This window comes from Dermacentor albipictus, chromosome 8 (genome assembly GCF_038994185.2).
Source record: "Dermacentor albipictus isolate Rhodes 1998 colony chromosome 8, USDA_Dalb.pri_finalv2, whole genome shotgun sequence".
NCBI lineage: Eukaryota > Metazoa > Arthropoda > Arachnida > Ixodida > Ixodidae > Dermacentor > Dermacentor albipictus.
In genome coordinates, this window is record NC_091828.1 from 75,874,279 (window position 1) to 75,894,050 (window position 19,772).

Here is a 19,772-nt window from a genome sequence, read left to right on the forward strand (position 1 = left end):
CATCGGCTATTTATAGACGATTCATTGTATATTTTATTGCAATCCGCACACGTTCCAGTATGTAAGCCATTACCCACGTTCCGAGTGCAATGTGATTACACATGGTTCGGGGCAATGTAGACAAGAGACACAATGGGTGACAACATTCACCAAAATTCCGATCCATACAGGCGCGTATTGCGAACATATTCCACCCCCCTTCAGTCACGAATTACAATATTCTGTCGTGAAAAAAATTTGAACCTGTCGTCATTCTAGGACGGCAGTGAAAAATTACGCCAGAGTAAGGGTGTGTAGTGAAGCCGCGCGTGTGTTCCGTGTGGTCGATCTCGCGAGTGAAGGTTGGTGTGTGGGGATAAAATGGTTTCCGGCCCACATGGGCAGTGATGTGTTGGATCGCGGCAACGCTAACCACAACGAGACGGTGAACGCGGCGGTGCGAGGACTAACCAACCGTGCCGCTGCTACTACAGCCGACCCGTCGTGGTGGTGGGTAACCAAGGACAAAATGACTTCCTACAACGAAATTGTGAAATGGTACCGACTAGAGGGAAGGACTACGCCGCCACCTCATCCGGGCTTGACCCGTGAGGAGGCGGTTTTACATCGACAACTTCAAACGGGGTCGTTATTCACCCTGGTGCTGATAAGGCACGTGTGTCCAAGTGTTCATGGAAGTGATCTGTGTTGTGTGTGCCGAAAGGAAAGAGCCACTGCAGCTCACATCCTTTGGGACTGTGCTAAGAACCCGCACTAAGCTGCAACGATAACAACGATCCCGCCGCGGCTCGAGGCCGCAACGAGGTGCTATGACCAAGATGTCCAAACCCAGGCCGTCCAGCGGATCTCGGCGGCCCTTGAAAGGCAACGACCAAGCGAAACCGGAGGGAGGCTGCCACCCCAAAAGAGGGGCAGGCGCGTCAACCAAAGGGAATAGTGCAGCCGCGCCCGAAGTAGAGGCGCCACACGCCGCGAAGACGTCATGGCCGCGTCACGGTAACGCCTCCCTAACAGGGGAAGGCTGACCGTTCTGCAGGCATTCACAACAAAGTTTCTTCACTCACTCACCTGCAGGTATTGATCTTTGACGGGTCCCGAGTGGAAAGAAAAAGGATCATCTCTCTAGGACAACTATTATGGAAATTCGGTCGCGTCCTCACATGGAGACATCGTGACTCAATATTTTTTTTCGCAAGTACACTTTGGCAGTTTACAGGAAGGAGGGGAATTGCCTATTCAAGGTTGAGAGAGTGGTGCATCAACAGTTTACAGGTGGTGATAGAAACAGCCGTCCTCAGCTGTGATGCGCCAGAAAACAAGGCATTTCCGGCAGCGGACCCTGGTTTTTGCCCCCACTTCTCATACAGACACTGCTGCAGAAACCGTGACTGGACTTGCTGAGGCCAGTTGTTCTTCGCGTCATTATCGCAACGTGTTTAGAGCAAGGACGATGACCTAAAATTAGCTGTTGAGGAACGACATTAAAAGAAACAATGCTAAATTGCAGCGCCGACAAAAGTATCAAATACGAAAACAACAGTCCTTGCTGGTTCCGGGGCTCCGCTTCGCCGGAACAAAAGTATATTGATCTGGCATAAAACTGGCAGTCACTCGTATCCAGACAACCACTCGAGGAGGCGACATAATTGATGGACCGACATCGTTCTCTCGATGGTCCTCAAACCAGAGCGTCTACTATTTTTGCGATGGAACTGTGCGTACGGCGATCTTTGTACTACATCAAAGAAAAAAATTGTGTCCATTTGAATATATAAAGGATTCGCAAAAGACAAAAAAATTCACTCTTCGGTAGTGAACTAGATGGCGCAACAATTCCATAAAAGCGTCGTGTGTAGTTATAAAGTTTCGCACGTTGCGTATAGATCGCCGGCATGGTAAGAAAAAAGTGATTAAGTCACGGTGTCCCCATATGGAGGCACGGATAAAAACAGGGTCAAAACTATTCAGTAAGAGAACTCTCCCTATTAAGTAACTGCTTTTCACTTAGCGTAACTTTCTCTTTACAGCCAACAGGGGATTTTAACTCTTTTAAATGATTGAGGCTGCGCTAAAAGAGAAACATGAGCATCGACTTACCAGAAATTCGGTAAAACGTCGAGGCGTCCATATTCAAAGATCTTTTCAAGCGAAGCTTGTATTGGCTCAAACATGGCGTTGGCCTGGCCACGCAAAAAAACAGAGTTGCTCCCAGAGCAGAGCTGCTGAGGGACAGGGCGGTTTGATGAGTTGACAGCTGCGACGGCTCCAGAACGGGAGTCATTAGCAAAGATTCCAGCTGCACAGGCGCACTCACGCCTCAATCAACCTAGTCAGAGCCGTTTCACCTCCGCCGGGGAAGAAACGGACAGGAAAGGGTTTCGCACGCGCTGCACCGGCTTTGTTTCTGTTCAGTTCACTTTCAGAAAACGGATTAGGTGGCCACGTGTTGTGCGTTCCCCCAAGGAACGGGCAGCCTTCGGCGAGCGGCGGCGAGTGCTCGCCTGTGAAAGGGCTTGCCGCCGGCGCGCCGATTCAGCTATTAGCCGCCCGAGCCCAGGCATTCTGACAGCAACAAGACCCTGAGCTGAGGGAGCTGGGAGCGGGAGGCTGAAGCAATCCGGCACCGTTAGCTGTGGGTTACTTAACCGTGCCGAAGGTCAGGTGCACGCAGGACAAGCCTCGCTTACTCCCTTTTTCCGTTAGGGCGAGGTTTGGTCACTTTTCCTTCAATAGTGTTTAGCTCCTTCATTTCAGATGGAACTCATTTACGTTTATGTGTGCCTCGAATACTATTCGCATCAGTGTGCAGCGTGACCCCTTCGCTTTTTAATGAAAAAGGCAACGAATAAAGTCGCGTCTCCATATGGAGTCAGCGTGACTCAAAGCAATAGACAAGTTCCAGGCCTGCGCGTCACGTGGGATGACGTCAGCTACGTGTCTATTGACCGGTGGCTTGTGTCCGCGTGCCTCGACGGTGGTGCAGCTCGAGCTAGTGGTATTCAGAAATAATAGAGCACCCTTTTTTTGCTGGTAATATTGTACGGAAATCGGCTGGAGATGTGCACGTTATGAAGAAAAGAACAACGGAATTTCTGTATTCCGCAGTTCACTCTGGCGTTTCTTGAAACCTGAAGATGTTAGTCGAATGAAAAAATTATTACACAGACTACAAAAGCTGATCCCCATTCTTGACGCTGATGTTCGTTTGTATGGGTTTAAACATATATTTCAGCTGCGTTGTAAAATTTCCAACCACAGTACTTTTTAAAGTCGGTAAAATGGGTGGCAAAAAACATTTTGTGCTTCGGAAAACTGATCATGTTGACAGCTCTCAAAAAGGAAAGGCAGCACTTTCTGTAATGTGATTACTGATTTTAACATTACAAAATAGGTAGAAACTTGTCCAAAAAGAAAAAAAAAGATTAAGCCCTAGGTGTAGAACACTGGGCAAAGGAAACATAATCCTGTGTTAGAATTCGTAGAAAATGACTCCTTCTTGTTTAAACAAACATCATAGCGAACAAGTTTACAAACAACAGTATCTGCATATATGCAAAACTATTTATCCTCAAGTACTGGAAGCTTTCTATTCTGAAGGTTCTCTTACTATACGGCTGCAAAGCAAAAGAATTATCCTTTAAGAGGGGGAAGGGGCGTAACTCCCACTTTTCTCCAAACATTCCTATTTATGTTTTTGTGTTTTAGATTTCTAATGACATGGAGAACCTCCTCGCCAAGCTTGGTTTGTTATCAGTGCCATAGAAGAATAAAAAATTAGCTTTTTTACCTGGCTGTTGTATGTGTTCTGGCATTTTCGTTCATATTTACTAAGTTTGAGCATTTTGGCCAATTAGCACATTTCGGAAAACTATCGTTTTCAAAGGGGACATGCAAAAAGCGATGGTATGATTGTTCGAAGCGGAAAATTTGCAAGGAAAATGGTTTCGGCACCTTGACTTTCTATGTTGTTTCTATCGAAAAGAATCCAGATTTTTGCATCATGGTATAGACAATCCGAAAATACTTAGTTTTGATGTGATGCGAATCCTACAGAATGAATCATAAAATTACAAACTGCTGGGCCTATCCTGTAATATTGGGCGTTCAGAATATATATCTATACAAAAAATATTACCTAACTTTATAGTGTTTGAAATAATAGTTTTCCTAGGGGGAGATACTCATTTGTTAGTGGGACATGTATAACATTTTTTTTTCTAATTCTGGTCAGATATCTATATTTGGTACATGTTCTAGCGACAAGAAGACAAAGCCTACTGCCGAACTTTGTTAAAATCGGCATGTCACTTCGAAAGTAAACCTTTGAGCTCCGCATCCCCCTTTAATAATTGAAAAATAGGTGACAGTTGCCCTGATAAGCTCCTCATTGCGTTTGAATGAGGTAGGCTGAGTGCAGTTCTTAAAATATTTACCCGTATGCTCGTATAGTGCGCAATCTGAATGAAATAACCAAGAAAGGTTGGCTGTCATGAGCTTCATCTCATAGCTCCAAGCTCATATGCTCCAGTGTGGCCGTGCTACGTGGTGCGGACTAGCATTGTCCAGCACCAGCTTCACCGACGGATGGTAGTCACACCGAACTTGCATATTTTGAAGCACTATCATTGTTCAATACAAAGAGTAGCCTTTCAACCCATCTCATCTGGAGGGGCACGGCGTAAACGCACGCTTGCAAGTGTGTGTGTGGTCTGACTTTAAGTTTTGCGTGGTTTGATTCTAGTTGACGGCTCAAAACTATTCGAACTTAGCGAGATCACCCGTCTACTACACCGACAAGCGAGCTGGTCACGGTTTAATTCCTACGTGGGTGGCCACGGCCGAGCGTGAGGACGCGATAGTCGGCTTCTTCCGGAATCACGCTATTTGTATCGAAATTCGAAAGCAGATTTTCGCTTACTTCGGTGTGTTTATTAAACTGTATGAACAAATATGCACGCTAACAGCAGGAAGAATCGCACTGTGTCAAACACTCTTCTTAATTGATGTCAGCTATAGGCAACTTGCGATCGCGTATGCTAGTCTGCTATATTACGAAATAAAGCATCCACAGAACGATGAGGTGGGGACTCCTTCTGAAGAAGTAGCGTTTAAGAGAAAGGTGACTTCGCGCTCCACTGGCGAGCTCTGCGCACCCCACACGACTGAAAAACTTGGCTGAGATGTTCACGGGAGCGTGTGCTATCCGCACGCTCTCGTGAACATAATTATAACAATTATACGGAGAGTCCCAGTGCATTTTTGACGTCGCCGTCACCGTGATGTCTCGTATAAATTTGAAGGGCGATAGCACCATCGCCAAGCGTCGTACGCTGCATGTGCGAGTGAAAGCACGCGAAGGGAGCCGGCGATCGCGTCTCAATCTGTAAAACGGGGTAAATCCGGAGCAAAGCGAAGAGCAATCGCGCCGTCTTCCGTCGCGCGAAAGACCGTGCGGGGATGGTAGGGAAAGAGTGGGGGCGGCGCTGTGCTCCACCAGCAACCAATGCTATCTTCGGCTGGTCGTTTATGAGCGCTCTGGAGCGCTCTCGCGAGCGGCATTGTCTTCGGCTGGTTGAAAGAGGGTGCGCGCCCTGCGTTCGGCTGGTTCTTCTCGATTGCTCTCCTCCATCTTGGAGCGCTCTGAGGCGCTCCGAGCCCTGTCGTCGGAGCAGTCATCGAGATTGAAACGTCATCGCAGCGCCGCGTCGCTGCTGTTGGCGACGGCCCACCGTAACCTTGGCAACCTAGGTCACTGCATGCTAGCGTCTCGACGAACGTTCGTCCCGCTGGCACGTCCGCCGGTTTTTCCGGCAGCGCCGGGAGCTTTGGATAGGCGAATCATCGGACGTTGGCAGTAGTCACGTGGTTTCGCAATGGCAATTTCCTCCTCCGAGAGCGAGTCGCACGTTAGGCTTGCGCGCTTGTCCTCTACCCTTGAGCTAGGGAAACGCCCGATCTACCCGACTCTGCTTCGGGGCGTACAGGCGACCAGTTGAAGATACCATAAGTATTTCGCGACCGGACGCAAGGGTAACTGACGACCGCGGTTCAATATCGCGCGCTATCCTTACTTCGTATAGCTGTCTACTAATTTTTTATCGAAATCTATGCTTCACCTCTCGGGAGAGACTGCGACTTATTTAATTAAGCAAGCCCAAGGGGGTGGTTCAGGAACCCTTTCAGCAACTGCAATCGACAGCTGGGGTGAGCCAGCCAATACGAAGGGGCAGCAGTGGAGGCGGCCGGTGGTCGCCATGTTCTCGGCCGACGTACTATAAGGTCATATTCGTTTACGCAGGCCTGAACAGTTGTCCACAATGCTTAGGTCTTGTGCCCAGCGATAAGTTTACCATTTTTAGGAGGTGAAAGGCTGTCCCCGGAAAAATGAATAAACAATGGCCACGTGGCAAGAACGTGCAGGACGACGTGACGACAGCCAACCTAGCACAACGTGCTGCCGTCGGCGTAGGCAGAAAGATGAGTGGAGCAATGAGTGCGTCGTCCAGCCCGACATATCATGAATCTCGTCTTGTGCTCGGGAATCGGGTGCCGAACTGCCCGACATTAGCCGCTGTGAACATGACGCCTGATGACGATGATGACATCGTCATGGACACTTTTGGTCCTTGTTCTTGCAGCTGTTCCCCCGACTGTCCCTCCCGCTCCGCCGAGTCGGCCACCCCCAGGTGAGCACACCTTGCAGCACTCTAAAAGAACTTACGAAAACTACACAGCAAATTCAATAGAAATGGTATCGTGGTATCTTTAGTGGTTTCCGGTACAACGCCAGGAACGGATGAGCCAGAATGCAGCAAGTGTGCGTGCACGTAAATTCGCGATGTCGTCCCACACACTTGAAATGCTCAACTTGCGCACATTATGGGCGGATATATTCATTAGCATAAAAAACTGAATTAACAACATGGAAGCCTTGTGAGTGACAAAAATGTTTCTGTAGATAACTGCGTGGCACTCAACTGAGTGATTAAATTATGGGTAGGGTTGAGTGCAGTTCTGTAAAACTACCCATGGGCTTGTATAGTGTACAATCTGCATGCAATAAGCATCAAATGTCAGTTCTAATTAACTTCAACTTCGCGCTTAGGAAATATTGCCGGTGCAGAAACAGGGCACCGCTGGGACATTGTCAATTCCACGTCAAGGACCTTCGCTGTTCTTGGCTTTGGGAAAGGTGTTCGTCCTAGATAGGTCGAGTGAAAATGGTCTGCAGACCATCGTGTACGTGAAACATGTGCTTGTGTGCGAAAATATTCGTAATAAGAATTGCGTGCCGCCGTTCACTAAAGACACATTCACAAACAAGCACGTGACTTGAGAAAACCCCCAATGCCACCGGTTTCTATGATTACTTTTAAAATATGAAAGCAATGCTAATATGGACAGTAAAGCATAAATATAAATAGAAATAAAAAGTGCCACACCTTCATCCACGCAGCCCGCACAAGTTCCATCGTTCGATGCATGTGTATCGACTTGCACCACATGCTTCTTTTCAAAATCCAGCAGATTCAACCTAGTTTTTTGGAATTTACAGACAGCGCAGCCTAGCAGCTTTACGTAAATGCACAAGGAGTGCTGAAACACGTGTTCGTGCTTATTCAGTGTGAGTGCAAAGTGAAACATAACTCTTTGTTTGTGCTGACGAAGAATGCAATGCACGTTTGAACACAACCAGCAGTATAGAGGTTGAAAGAGGCGAGCTCACTTGCTGCGCCATTTGTTTGGGTTACCCGACCTCCCCTTGGATTCGCCCATGCGACCGTCCACGCAGTTGGCAGGCGGCGCAATGCATCTTCAACGTGAGGTTATCTCCTCCGATGCGATATCCCGCCCCATCGCTGCGCTCCACATGGCAGCCTGAGTGCCAACTCACCCAGCTTGCGGCCAACTACCGCATTAGCAGGCCCCCTACCCTCTCCGCGATAACCTTTCAGTGCTGCGTGAGAAGAAGTGTGAGCAATCACTGCTAGATGGTGCCGCCGTCTCGAGCCTCAAGGGTGGCGGCAATGGAAAAGAAACCTGCCATGAGTAACTACTTAAGAGGAAAAACGAAATCAGGAAAGAAACAATTTATGATAACTCAAAGGGAAGTTGATTACCTTCCGAAGCGAGATCAGGATGCCTTAAAACAAGCACCTATAAAGCCAGTTATAAGAAGGAAAAAGAAGCATGTGCCTGCTGCTGTAAAGCGAGAGAAACGATGGAGCATGTTTTATTAGAATGTGCGGATATCTGCCCAATGGTCGATTTAGGCACCACCGGTTTCCTTGAAGCTCTTGGGTTCAGCGAGAGCAGGGGGAAAGTAAACATGTCGGCAATAGACACTAGTAAGGCCCGATTTATTTATTTATTTATTTATTTATTTATTTATTTATTTATTTACACATACTGCACCGCAATTTGCGCTATAGCAGTAGTCGGTTCAGAAAAGGTAGAGAAAATGCAATGGAATATACAGCGGTAAACGCAAGCGAACACTTTTACAAAAGAGCTCCAATGAAAGGAAAATACACAAGAAGTTATACAAATGCTGCCGGGCATGGGTGAGCCCGATTATGTATCTAGGATGGTGGTTCCGAAAATTCCGGATGAGCATGAGCGAATGGACCCAGGTAATGAATTTCAGTCTTCGACTGAGCGGGGAAAAAAGCTGAATTTGAGCATGTTAGTACGTGCGTAGTAGGGTATCAAGTTTAGGTCATGATGTCTTCTCGTTGATGATCCCGGCGCGAAGTTAATGTAATTATCATTTGAGAGCCTAACCGAAGAATTGACAATGCAATGCAAGAATTTTAATGATTTGATGCGGTGACGAGAAGAGAGCGTGTTTAGGTTCAAGGAAGGAAGTATAGAAGAGGGCGAAAAGTCGCGATCGTAACAATGATATATAAATCGCACAGCTTTTTTCTGCATTGTTTCTAGTTTATTAATCTCTAACTGCTTATGCGGGCTCCAAATTACAGATGCTTAATCAAGAACAGGGCGGATTAGAGATTTATACATTAGGAACTTTGTGTCTTTAGGAGATCAGGTTAGCGTTCGCCTCAAGTAACCTAATATTTTTACTGCTTAACTGCATATCTAATCAATGTGTTTGGACCATGACATGTCATGCGTAAAAATGACACCAAGATATATATACTCAGAAACCTTATCTACAGCATGGCCATTGAACGAGTAACTGAAAAGGGAGGGGGAAGATTTGTTGCAGAAAGACATGAGAACGGTTTTATTGAAATTAATGTTAATTTGCCAACTGTTACAACATCCACAAAACCTAGAAAACGACTCTTGAAGGCGATAATTAGAAGAGTTAATCACTTTATATAGAACGCAGTCATCAGCATAGTGACGGATGTTAGAAGAGCAGTGAAGTGGCAAGTCGTTTACATATAATAAACGGATTGGAAGATTGGTGGAAGAAAAGTGAGGAAACGACAAAAAATGGAGACGTACAAAAACGAAGTTCACAACAGGGGGTCAAAAAAATTGGTTATGGAAATTCATCGCGAGTTTTGTTTTCTTAACATAAGTAGGTTATGGCGGTATAATAACAAGAGCTTGGTGGCGCAAGCCGCCGTCCCCATTCCAAAGGGGGCGCTTATAAAATCCATCTGTCCATCCGTCTATACGAGTTTGAGCTATTCGGTGAGAACGCGCGAGAAGCTGTACTTAGCAGGAGCAGGCACCCGCAGTCAGAAAGAGTTGCGCAAGGGCGTTTGCTAATAAAGCTATGCTTTAAAGGAGAACGCTAGTAGTTATTTCGTCCCTCGAAATTGACAAAGCTCGTCCTTTGCTCGTGGATCACGAGCCGAATTGCCTGACATTCGGGGAATATGACACATTGTGATGATGATGACGTTGCTATGGACACTTCTCGTCATTCTTCTTGCAGTTGGTCCCCCTCCTGTAACTCGACCTCCACCACCACCAGGTGAGCACACCTTCGAGCACTGTAATAGAACTAACGAAGCCTACACAGCGAACCTAATAGAGAATGACATGTTTAAATATTTAGCGGTTTCATATAGAAAACTAGGATCATGGTTATATTGCGCTCAGTTTTACACACACGATATTCAGGAAGGACAGGACGTGGACGGAAGTAGCGCAAACTACCAGCTGTTTAATACTGTCAAAGAACGCGCTTATATACAAGGAGATATGGCGCAGGGGGGAGGGGACATATAAAAAGGTATGACAAGGTGACGACATGTGATCATAGTTCGGGTCAGGCATGCATCGTTCACTTGCACCCGTTCGCCCTGGCAAACTCGACCTCAGCTTTGATAAGCGCAATGGACGGAGTGCTTACGCACATCTCTTTTTCTTTAGCTATCGCAAGGGCCTCCCATATTTCTCGCTCCGTTTTTGCTTTTGATGTGCCAATGACTGTGGTGCTTTCTGATAGAGGAGAGCATTTGCATTGTTTGCAATGTGCGGCCAAGTTGCTAGGTGCTGTCAGAGGTAGCTAGGTACTGTCCTCTGACAAGTGACAACTACTACTGTGACAAGTTGCTAGGTACTGTCGCCCCTGCGCCATATCTCCTTGTATATAAGAGCGTTCTTTAACAGTATTAAACAGTTGGTAGTTTGCGCTATGTCCGTCCACGTCCTGTCCTTCCTTAATATCGTGTGTGTAAAACTGAGCGCAATATAACCGGGAACGTTCACCAACTAACCCCCTCCATTGCTTTACTAAAAGAAAACTAGGAACTGACTAGCCAGAGCCCAAAAAAAGTGTGCATGTAAATAAATTCTCGATGACACCTTTCACACTTGTAATGCTCACATTCAGCACATTATGGGTAGATATAGTCTTTTGCCGAGCCATAAGCTTACTATTCTATGGGACGTAGAAAGTGGTCCCCAGAAAATTGATAAACAATGTACGCATGCCAAGAACGTGAAGGACGATGTGACGGCAGCTAACGTAGCATGACATGACGCCTTGCCGTCAGCGTAAGTAGAAAGATCAGTGGAGCGATGGCTGTGGCGTCCAGCCCGACTCATGACGAAGCTCTTCCTTTGCTCGGGGATCAGGAGCCGAGCAGCCCGAGATTAGCCATGGTGAATATGACGCCTGATCACGATGAGGACGCTGCTATCAACAATTTTCACCATTTTTCTTACAGTTGTTCGCCCATCGGCCAGTCCTACTCCGCCAAAAGCTTCACCGTCAGGTGAATACACGTTGGAGCATTCTAAAAGAACTTAACAAAGCTACACATGAAAGTGGATAGAGAATGGTGTCTTTGAAAATTGAGCGGTTTCAAATAGAACACCAGGATATCATGACCAGAAAGTAAGAATAGTGCATGAACCTAAATTTGCAGTGTCATCTTGAACACTAGGAGTGCTTCAATTGAGTATATTAGGGGCTCATATATTTAATAAAATGTGCAACTCATATTTTAACGTAGAAGATATTGGAGAAATATGTTGCTGGGGAACAATGTGTGGCACAGAATGGCATTGAAACTTCAAAACGACAGGACGAATGTCACGTTATACTGGCGGTGACTAGCAGATGTGCCAAAACGCTAGGTAAAGGCTTTACTATAGATTGGACGAACTTGTGCCAAGCAAAACAAAGAACCCACAGAGCACAATAATAGTGGCGAGCACAGTTGTCGGTCATGGAATTTCCAACTACGTGTCAGACGCATGGGCTATTTATAAATGGCTCATTGTACATTCCAACACATGCCACGTAACGTTATAGAATGTACATATGGGTCTGCTGTTAAAGAGAACACTTGAGTGTGAAGGAGGTCGCGATTTGTCTCTCTTGCAAGAGTGCAATCACCTAGATTTGCAGCCAATAACTTGTCGTTGGTACGTTTGTCCCTTTTAGATACACTTGGGCAATGTGCAGATACTGCTCCCATAGCTACTGGTTGCTAGCTTGCGATCAAAGAGAGAAGCGCACATTTGGGTGTTCCCTTTAAAGCGGCCTAAACTACTTTTTATCTATCTGAAGTAACATATTCGCAGGTATACAAGACTTTCAGAAATATTTCGCCGCATTAAGTGCTTCAATGTGTTTAGCAAAAGCGCAGTCTCGGGGGATCAAACATCCGCTTGGCGGTACTTCGCTTCTTCTTTGGTGCCTTGCACCCCGAACGCTACGACAGGGCGGGGAGTGCCAACAATGGTCGCCTACCAAACGTCAGCGTGGCGCACAGTTGTAATTTCATTTTGGATGTTCACGCATACGTCACTATTTATGATTTCGGCGCCGACGATACGTCAAACGCGTTTGTCCTCGTACATCAGTGAGCCGCAGCGCGCTGATGCAGCGGACTGGTCGCGGCAGTCAGAGGCCGCCGTGGTATCCACTCGGCGTAGCCTGCAGCTACAGCTACATGCAGCGTATTCGCAGCGTTTGCTTGGTGCACGACAGGGCTTGAGTACGGGCCGGCGCTCACATTTTCCAGTGTGGCCGCGCTGCGTGGTGCGAGCCGGCTTTGTACTTGCAACAGCTTGGCCGGCCGATGCTAGCCACATCCAACTTGGGCATTTACAAGCTCAACGAATAGCGCAATACATAGCGAAGTCTGTCGACTGGTCTCACCAGGAGGGGCCAGGAGTGAGCGGGCGCTGGCAAAGGTGCGCGTGGTTTGTCTGAGCTTAGGTTTCGCGTGGTTCGGTGCTAGTTGAGTGTTCAAAACTATAGACCGGTGCAACCTTAGAAGGCAGCCACATTTCCTTTTCAAAGGCGGATGCACACAAGCTTCCACCAATGGGCACGCACTCTAGACTGACGTCAAGAGCCGGATGACCGGTGACCTCGCCGACGGAGAACATGGCAGCCCGTGCTTCGAACTGGCCCGAGTCGCCTCAGTGAGACTATCTCTTTAGTCGTGGAGGCAATCGGTTGCCTCGTTTCGCTCATCTGAGCGGGGCATCTCAAGTCTATTTAGGTTCTACCCGACTGTAGTCGCATCTAGGGAGACGTGAGGGCTGCTACACCAATAAGCAGGGTTGCCAAAGTTTAAGCCCTACGCAGGGGGTGAGCCTGAGGCTGAGCCTGAGGAGGCGATAGTCAGTTTCTTCCGGAAGTCCGCAATTCTTATCGAAATTCGAAAGCAGATTTTCGCTTACTAGAGCCTGTTCATAAACTGCGTCAATAACTACACACTGTAACAGTAGGACGAAGTGAACGGACCCGTACACCCTTTTTTTTATTGATGTCAGGTATAGGGAAATACCATCCGCGCATAGGAATCCGCTATTATTACGAAATAAAACCGTCGCAAAGAAGGAAAAGGAGCAGGCTTCTCTTGGAAAGTGAGCGTCCAAAATAAAGGTGACTTCATGCACGCTCCACTTGTGAGCACCAGGCGCCGCGCCGGACTGCAAAATTTGGCGGAGTTGTTCACAGCAGCGTATCCTATCCGCGGACTGCGTTTTTTCACTAATCCCGAGGGTTGGCTCAGGGCTTCTTTAATCGTGGGCCGCATTGTACGCCATTATTCGCGTCTCGAATACAGCCTTATTACAAAAAGTTCGGCGACCAAGTAGAGAACTCACAGAATCGACGACAGTATTCGAGAAAGTTCCAATGCATGCAGGCGCGGCTTTCCAACATCTTCTAGACAAGTTTCAGGCGTTCGTGAGATAGCTTCGGCCACGTCGCTGTTCAGTGGACGCTTGTTTACGACCGCGTCACCGGCAGTGCAGCTCGCGCTAGCCCGAGAGGGAAGAAAAAAATCAAGTCAGATTTTGGTGTTCATAATGTACAGTAGTGGACAGCCGATAGGCACGCTGTGACAAAAATCGAAATTGCAGTAGTTTAAGGTTAGATTGGCGTTTCTTGAAGACAGAAGTTGTTAGTAGAATTACATCATTCATCGTTTTACTAGATGTTGTCCTTATTCTTAGTAGGCATTTTTATTTGTCCAGATTTGGATATATTTTTGAACTGCGTTGTAAAAGTTTCAACATCGATATATTTATGGAGGATGTACGGCGGAAAAAAACATTTGCTGCATACACAAACTTACGATGCATGAAACCCTCAAAAATAAAGAAAGGTAGCACACTGAAATGTAATTACTGATCCCATCATTACAGAATAGACACAAGCAACATCCAAAGAGAATAAAAAAAAAAGTCGTAAAGGTGAAACAATGTGCACATATATGGTAAATAATTCAGTGTTAGGATTCGTAGAAAACGATACTTCCATACATTAGAGCGCATCTCAGAGTGAAGAATTGTAGAAGCGACAGTGCCCGCATATATGCGAAAAGTATTTATCAGCAAGTGCATAAACCCGTCTTTCCTGAGCATTCTCCTCCCTTGTGCGGATCTAATGCAAAAACATTATCCTTAAAGAATTGACAAACCTGTGACTGTTGCCGACACAAGAATGTGTTCCCCAATCTGTTCTCATGAGATAGGTTGAGTGCAGTTCTTGAAAACTGTGTCCATGCCCTTATGTAGTGCATAATCTGCATGCAATGACCAAAAAATGCGGGTTGTAATTAACTTTATCTTTTCGCTTAGGAAATATTGTCGGTACGAAAACGAGGCACAGGAGTGAAGCTGCCAATTACCCTTGAAGCACCTTCGCCGTTATTGGTTCTGTTAAAGGTGTTCCTTCCAAATAGATTGAGTGAGAACAGTCTTCAAACACCTGCGTGTACGTGAAATATGCGCCCGAGTGGCATGCTAAGCAAAATCATAAACATGTGCCCACCGATTACTAGCGACACCTTCCCAAGCAAACACGCGACTTGAGAAAACGCCTTAGGCCACGTGTTTCTAAGCTTGCTTTTAAAATGTGAAATCAGTGCACATATGGGCGGTAAAGCACATACAAATACAAATAGAAAGTGCCATACTTTCATGCACGCAGCCTGCGCAAATTCCATAATTGGAACAGTTTGTACCGAACGTGCACTTGATGTTTCGTTCCTTTGAAAAAGAAACACTTGCACCTTTCTTCTTCCGTCGTAATTGCTGGAACAAAGTGGCACGCAAAACTTATTTGGTATTTCAGCGCCGTCCATTTCGGCTAAACATTAAAAACAATGCCGCACAAATGAAGACGGACATGTCTTAAACAATGATTGCACGAACTAGCTGTGGCGGGGCCAGCGAATCCAACGCGGCCACCGTGGCGGCAGCCGTCGCCAGCAATGTACTCGGCTGACGTCACCCGGACCTGCACGTAGGCCTGAAAACTTTTCCTCGAGGTGTAGGTCTTACGCTGAGCCACAAGCTTACGATTTGATAGCAAGTGCGGTCTCCGGGAAATGGGTAAGCAATGTACTCATGCCAAGAACGTGCAGGACGACGTGACGGCAACCCACACGACATGACGTACTGCCATTGGCGTATAGTTAGAAAGGTAAGTGGAGTGATAGCTGCAGCGTCCAGCCGGACTGATGACTTAGGTCATCCTTATGTTTGTGCATCACGAGCCGAGTTGCCCGAGATTCGCGGCCGTGAATAGGATGCCTGATGACGAGGATGACGTTGCTATCAACACTTTTCGTCATTGTTCTTGCAGTTGTGCCCCCATCTGCCACTCCTGTTGCGCCAAATACAAGCACATCAAGTGAGTATGCTTTGGAGCACTCTAAAAGAACTAATGAAACCTGCACAGAAAATTCGGTAGAGAATGGCGTCCTTGAAAATTTAGCGGTTTCACATTCAACGCCAGGAACTGATCAGCCAAAACGGAACAAATGCGCGTGTGCTTGAATTCGCGGTCTCATCTCACACACTTGGAATGCTCAAACTGAGCACACATTTGGCTGAAATATTAGCTAGAATATAAAACTCATATTATAACATCGGTGCGTCGTAATAGAAACGTTGCTGTTGATAAATGCATGACGGGAAATTGGATTGTCGCTTTAAATCAGCAGTATTTTGAATAACTTGGTGTACGGAGAAAAACGAAGGTAAGAAATCGAGTTTGGCACAGCCATGACATGCGGTCGCAGTTTCTCTGAGGGACAAGTGGTCAGCAGTAACACGTTTCGGGGCGCTAGCGGTTTAGCAGTTTTTCAAATCCCGCGCGTTTGATTTGCAACTGCATAACTTGACTAATATGATGGAAAGATGTTAGAAATTCTCAGTTGAAGAGTTGAAGTTTAACGCAATGTTTAAAAATTGTTGGTCAGTTAATCACCGTTTGTTACCGAAGTCATATTGAAAATAACCAAGAAGACAGTGAACAACCCTAAGTTGGCTGCATTATCGTAACCCACACCTGTATATCTTAAGGCTTGGTACGATCTAGCTGAAACACCCCTTACACAGGAATTCTATCGTATAGACTTTTTGGGGCTTCTGCGCTTTCTTCGATCTCCTGCGCTCTCCCTTCCTAGATATTGGCGTGCTCAACAGGGTTGGATATCACTTAGTCTCACTGCCTGAGTCTCTTAGCACCATTTCTGGACCTTACGTGTCGAACACTGTGCGGCCACAGTCGTGCAAGCGTGCAGTTTTTTGTAACAATTTGCATGCACTTCCAAGCCTATAAATCCCTATTAGCACGTTTGCGTTGATAGATTATACATACTATGACATAGTAAACTCGCTAAAATTGATTCTATCATCCTTTTGTCTGTGGACCTCCTTTTCGTTTGTCATACACGCTGGTACATGTCTTTGCCGAATGTAGAAAACACAGAAATAAGTGTCATTTTGTTTATGCAGCACTTGGAGCACGTATTCCTGTACGAAGGTTATGCACTATCTCTCATGTCGTCGGCGACTGGAAACAAGAGCCGAAATTAATCAGCAGCTGGCAGTAGCAGGAAACAATTATTGCACTACATTATATCACTGAGATAGCATCTGTTTCTTTTATCTGTAACGTCAGTGCTTTTTTGGGATTTGGTCATTGTCTGACTGGGTGATTGCGTGCGGTCTTTATTTATTTATTTATTTATTTATTTACTCTCATACCCACAGCGCCATTTAGGCATTACAGTGGGGGGGTTACATACATCAATGTAAGCAGCTTATGGCATCGAATAAACAGTATTATGCTATACAATACAATGAAAGAGAAAAAGAGAAAAAAAACGCAAAAATGACATGACAAAAATGGTACATCAAGATATCAATGTACAGCACGCAGGAAACGGCATCATAGAATTAAGTAATAAAGCACTATATAATGATAGCAAACTCTGCAATTACTGCATACTGAAAAATAAAGAAGAAAATTTCAAAGAGCATTTGCAAAATGTTCATTATTAAGTATACTAACTACGGCAGCAGGCAGTCGATTCCATTCTAAAATGGTTTTGCGTTGCGATCACCGCGTTGGGAAGACTTTAAAGTGAAGCTTTCTTGTAAACCTTTACCATTGGGATCTTTTTAGCATCGTCATCCTATTGTAGTAATGCCATCGTCGTCATTATAGCTCGGTCATTTTCCTTTCTCACAGCGTAATCTTAATTCTATCCTCGTAATTCCATTGCAATCAGCCGGTATCAGCATTACGTTTTTATCACTCCACCGTCATCAATATAGGGTCGCGATCCAATGGTCCTCATGCTGTCGTCATCACATCATCGCCATTAATAAAGTGAAAATGAGACATCCAGCCATTCGTAGTAATTGCTACGAAGGAAACCTATACGGGTTCCTCGAAAAAAAAAAGCCTCAGAGTTGACGAAAAATTCGTCCGGGTCCGGGAATTTTCCTTCAACTCTGAGGCTTTTCTTTCGAGGAACCCGTATGGGTTTCTTTTGTAGCAATTGCAACGAACGGGTGGATGTCTGATTCTAACTTTATTAATTACTTCTCTCCTCCTTGCGGATTTCCGCAGATCAAGTACGTCAAACTTCATCGCCATTGCACCGTGGTCACGCCATCGTTCTCATTACCATCGTCATGAAGTCATCATCATGCCGTCGTGGTAGTTCCGCTGCCATTTTGTCGTAGTGACGTCAAGGCATAATCGTTCACAGTATTCATTTAAACGTCATCGTGATAACGTCCTTAGAATGATAAGCACTTGGACGAGTTGGTTTGACATTACATCTTGCAAAGGGGAGCGCAGAAGAGTTGCCCAAGAAGGGAGACCGAGACAGGAAAGACGCGCACTTTCAACTGAGAAACACGCCAAAAGGAGAGCTGTTGCGCCTGCGTTGACAACGCTTCTGGTGGTATGTTGCTGAAGATAAACTCAGTTTCAAATGAGCGTCTTTGCTGTCTTGGTCTGCATTTTTCCAAAGCACTTTTGCGCCCACCTTTGCAAGGTAATGTCGTCGTGACAATTCGTCCTACCATGTTAGCCATTTTAGCATCGTCGTGATATTGCTGTCATGTCGTAGTTGTCATTCTAGCTCCGTAATTCCCTTTGTCACACCCTCCTTGTCATCTCGCCGTCATACCATTGGTACCGTTCGAGCAGCCACATCACGTTGTCCTCAAGCCGCCGTCATATATCATTGTCGTCATACCATTCTAATCATTTTAGCATCGTCCCACATTGTCGTCATGCTGGTGGCGTCATTGCCGCTCCAAAATTCCTCTCGTCACATCATCCTCATCATACCGTCGGTATCATTCTAGCAACCGCATCACATAGTCGTCACACTGTCTTTGTCAATTTTTGTTGTCACTTGTTGTCAATTTGTTGTCACGAAACTGACCCCAGTGTACGGGGCCTGACCAAACAGCCACTACTAAGCAGTGTCATAACCATTCGGGATTAGCGCTTGTCTTGAAGAAAGTAATTTAATTTATGAACGTCCTGCCACTGTCATCTTCAAACTTGTCAGCTTGCGCTGCAAAATGGCCCTCCCAGTATTCTTGCCGCTTTCCAGGTATTTCCTAGGTCTCGGTAATCTTTCCTGCACAAGTCGAGCCACAGCTGCGTTTCTTACTTCATTTCCGCAATTCTGTTGGAACGGTAAACATTAATTTAAGATTTGACCTTGAACTTTGAGTGACGTCAGCGAGACCTAAATCTAGCCAATGACCTACCTTTGACTTCGTGAATCATCGCAGAGGACGGTACCTCCGGTGTGCGGGTACTAGACTCAGACGGTGCAAGCGTGATTGCAGCGAAAACAGCCAACTTTAGCAAGACCCCCCCCCCCTCGAAAAAAAAAGAACAGAAAAAAAAACCTGGGCATTTCTAAAGATCGGGAAAGCTCCTTCATCATAATTTTCGATATTCCCAGCATGGGGCTAGTGGAATTCATCCGAAATAGCCGAGCCCGCAACAGCGAGCTTGAAAGCCAAGTATTAGTGAGTCTCGAAGGAATCGTTTGTCGGTAACAAGCGCAAGCTGTGAGGCACAAGACTCTAGATGCTCTACAAGGACAGTGCGAGTATTCCACACAGACGAGCTTGTTGCCGTAAGCGGCATCGTTTCTTTTCCACGCACAACCTAAACTCGAGATATTTCACTCTGCTAGCAAAATTAAAAGCATGGCGCGAAGATCGCTGTTTTGTCTATGTGGCGAACTTTTCTTCTCCTGGCGGGTCGCTGGTTTTAGACATGAGCGAGTTGGACAGTACGGCTTAGGAGTTGAGGAAGAGTTAGAAGATGGAGTAGATCAACTGAAGGGACATACAAATCAAACCCATGTGTTCTTATGTGCTGAGTCGTTTCAAAACACCACTGCCGAAATCAAGCACCAATCGCCAGAGGTGCTCGACTCGGATAGGAATTAATACTTGCACAAATATTTGCACACTTGCAGAAACACAGGGAGCACTGTATCCCGGCGCGAGGAGACTATTCCACAGGTGTAATTGTTTAA

General features: G+C 46.1%; 2 protein-coding genes across 19 annotated transcripts in view; one reads left to right on the forward strand and one right to left on the reverse strand.

The window, feature by feature from the left end:
- The window catches only part of LOC135921987 (uncharacterized), a 144,032-nt gene that overhangs the window by 73,329 nt on the left and 50,931 nt on the right, over positions 1 to 19,772 (forward strand). For 14 of the 17 annotated variants that reach the window (XM_065456397.1, XM_070523604.1, XM_065456404.1 and 11 more), the window contains 4 exons: positions 6,639 to 6,686; positions 9,917 to 9,955; positions 11,157 to 11,204; positions 15,545 to 15,592. In XM_065456397.1, coding sequence (XP_065312469.1) covers positions 6,639 to 6,686; positions 9,917 to 9,955; positions 11,157 to 11,204; positions 15,545 to 15,592 — 183 coding nt within the window. The remainder of the gene's footprint in view (positions 1 to 6,638; positions 6,687 to 9,916; positions 9,956 to 11,156; positions 11,205 to 15,544; positions 15,593 to 19,772) is intronic. The other 3 variants (XM_065423894.1, XM_065423885.1, XM_065423930.1) reach the window with 3 other exon arrangements.
- LOC135895820 (uncharacterized) overlaps positions 1 to 19,772 on the reverse strand; it is a 155,821-nt gene that overhangs the window by 22,370 nt on the left and 113,679 nt on the right. The gene's annotated exons all lie outside the window — the stretch shown is intronic.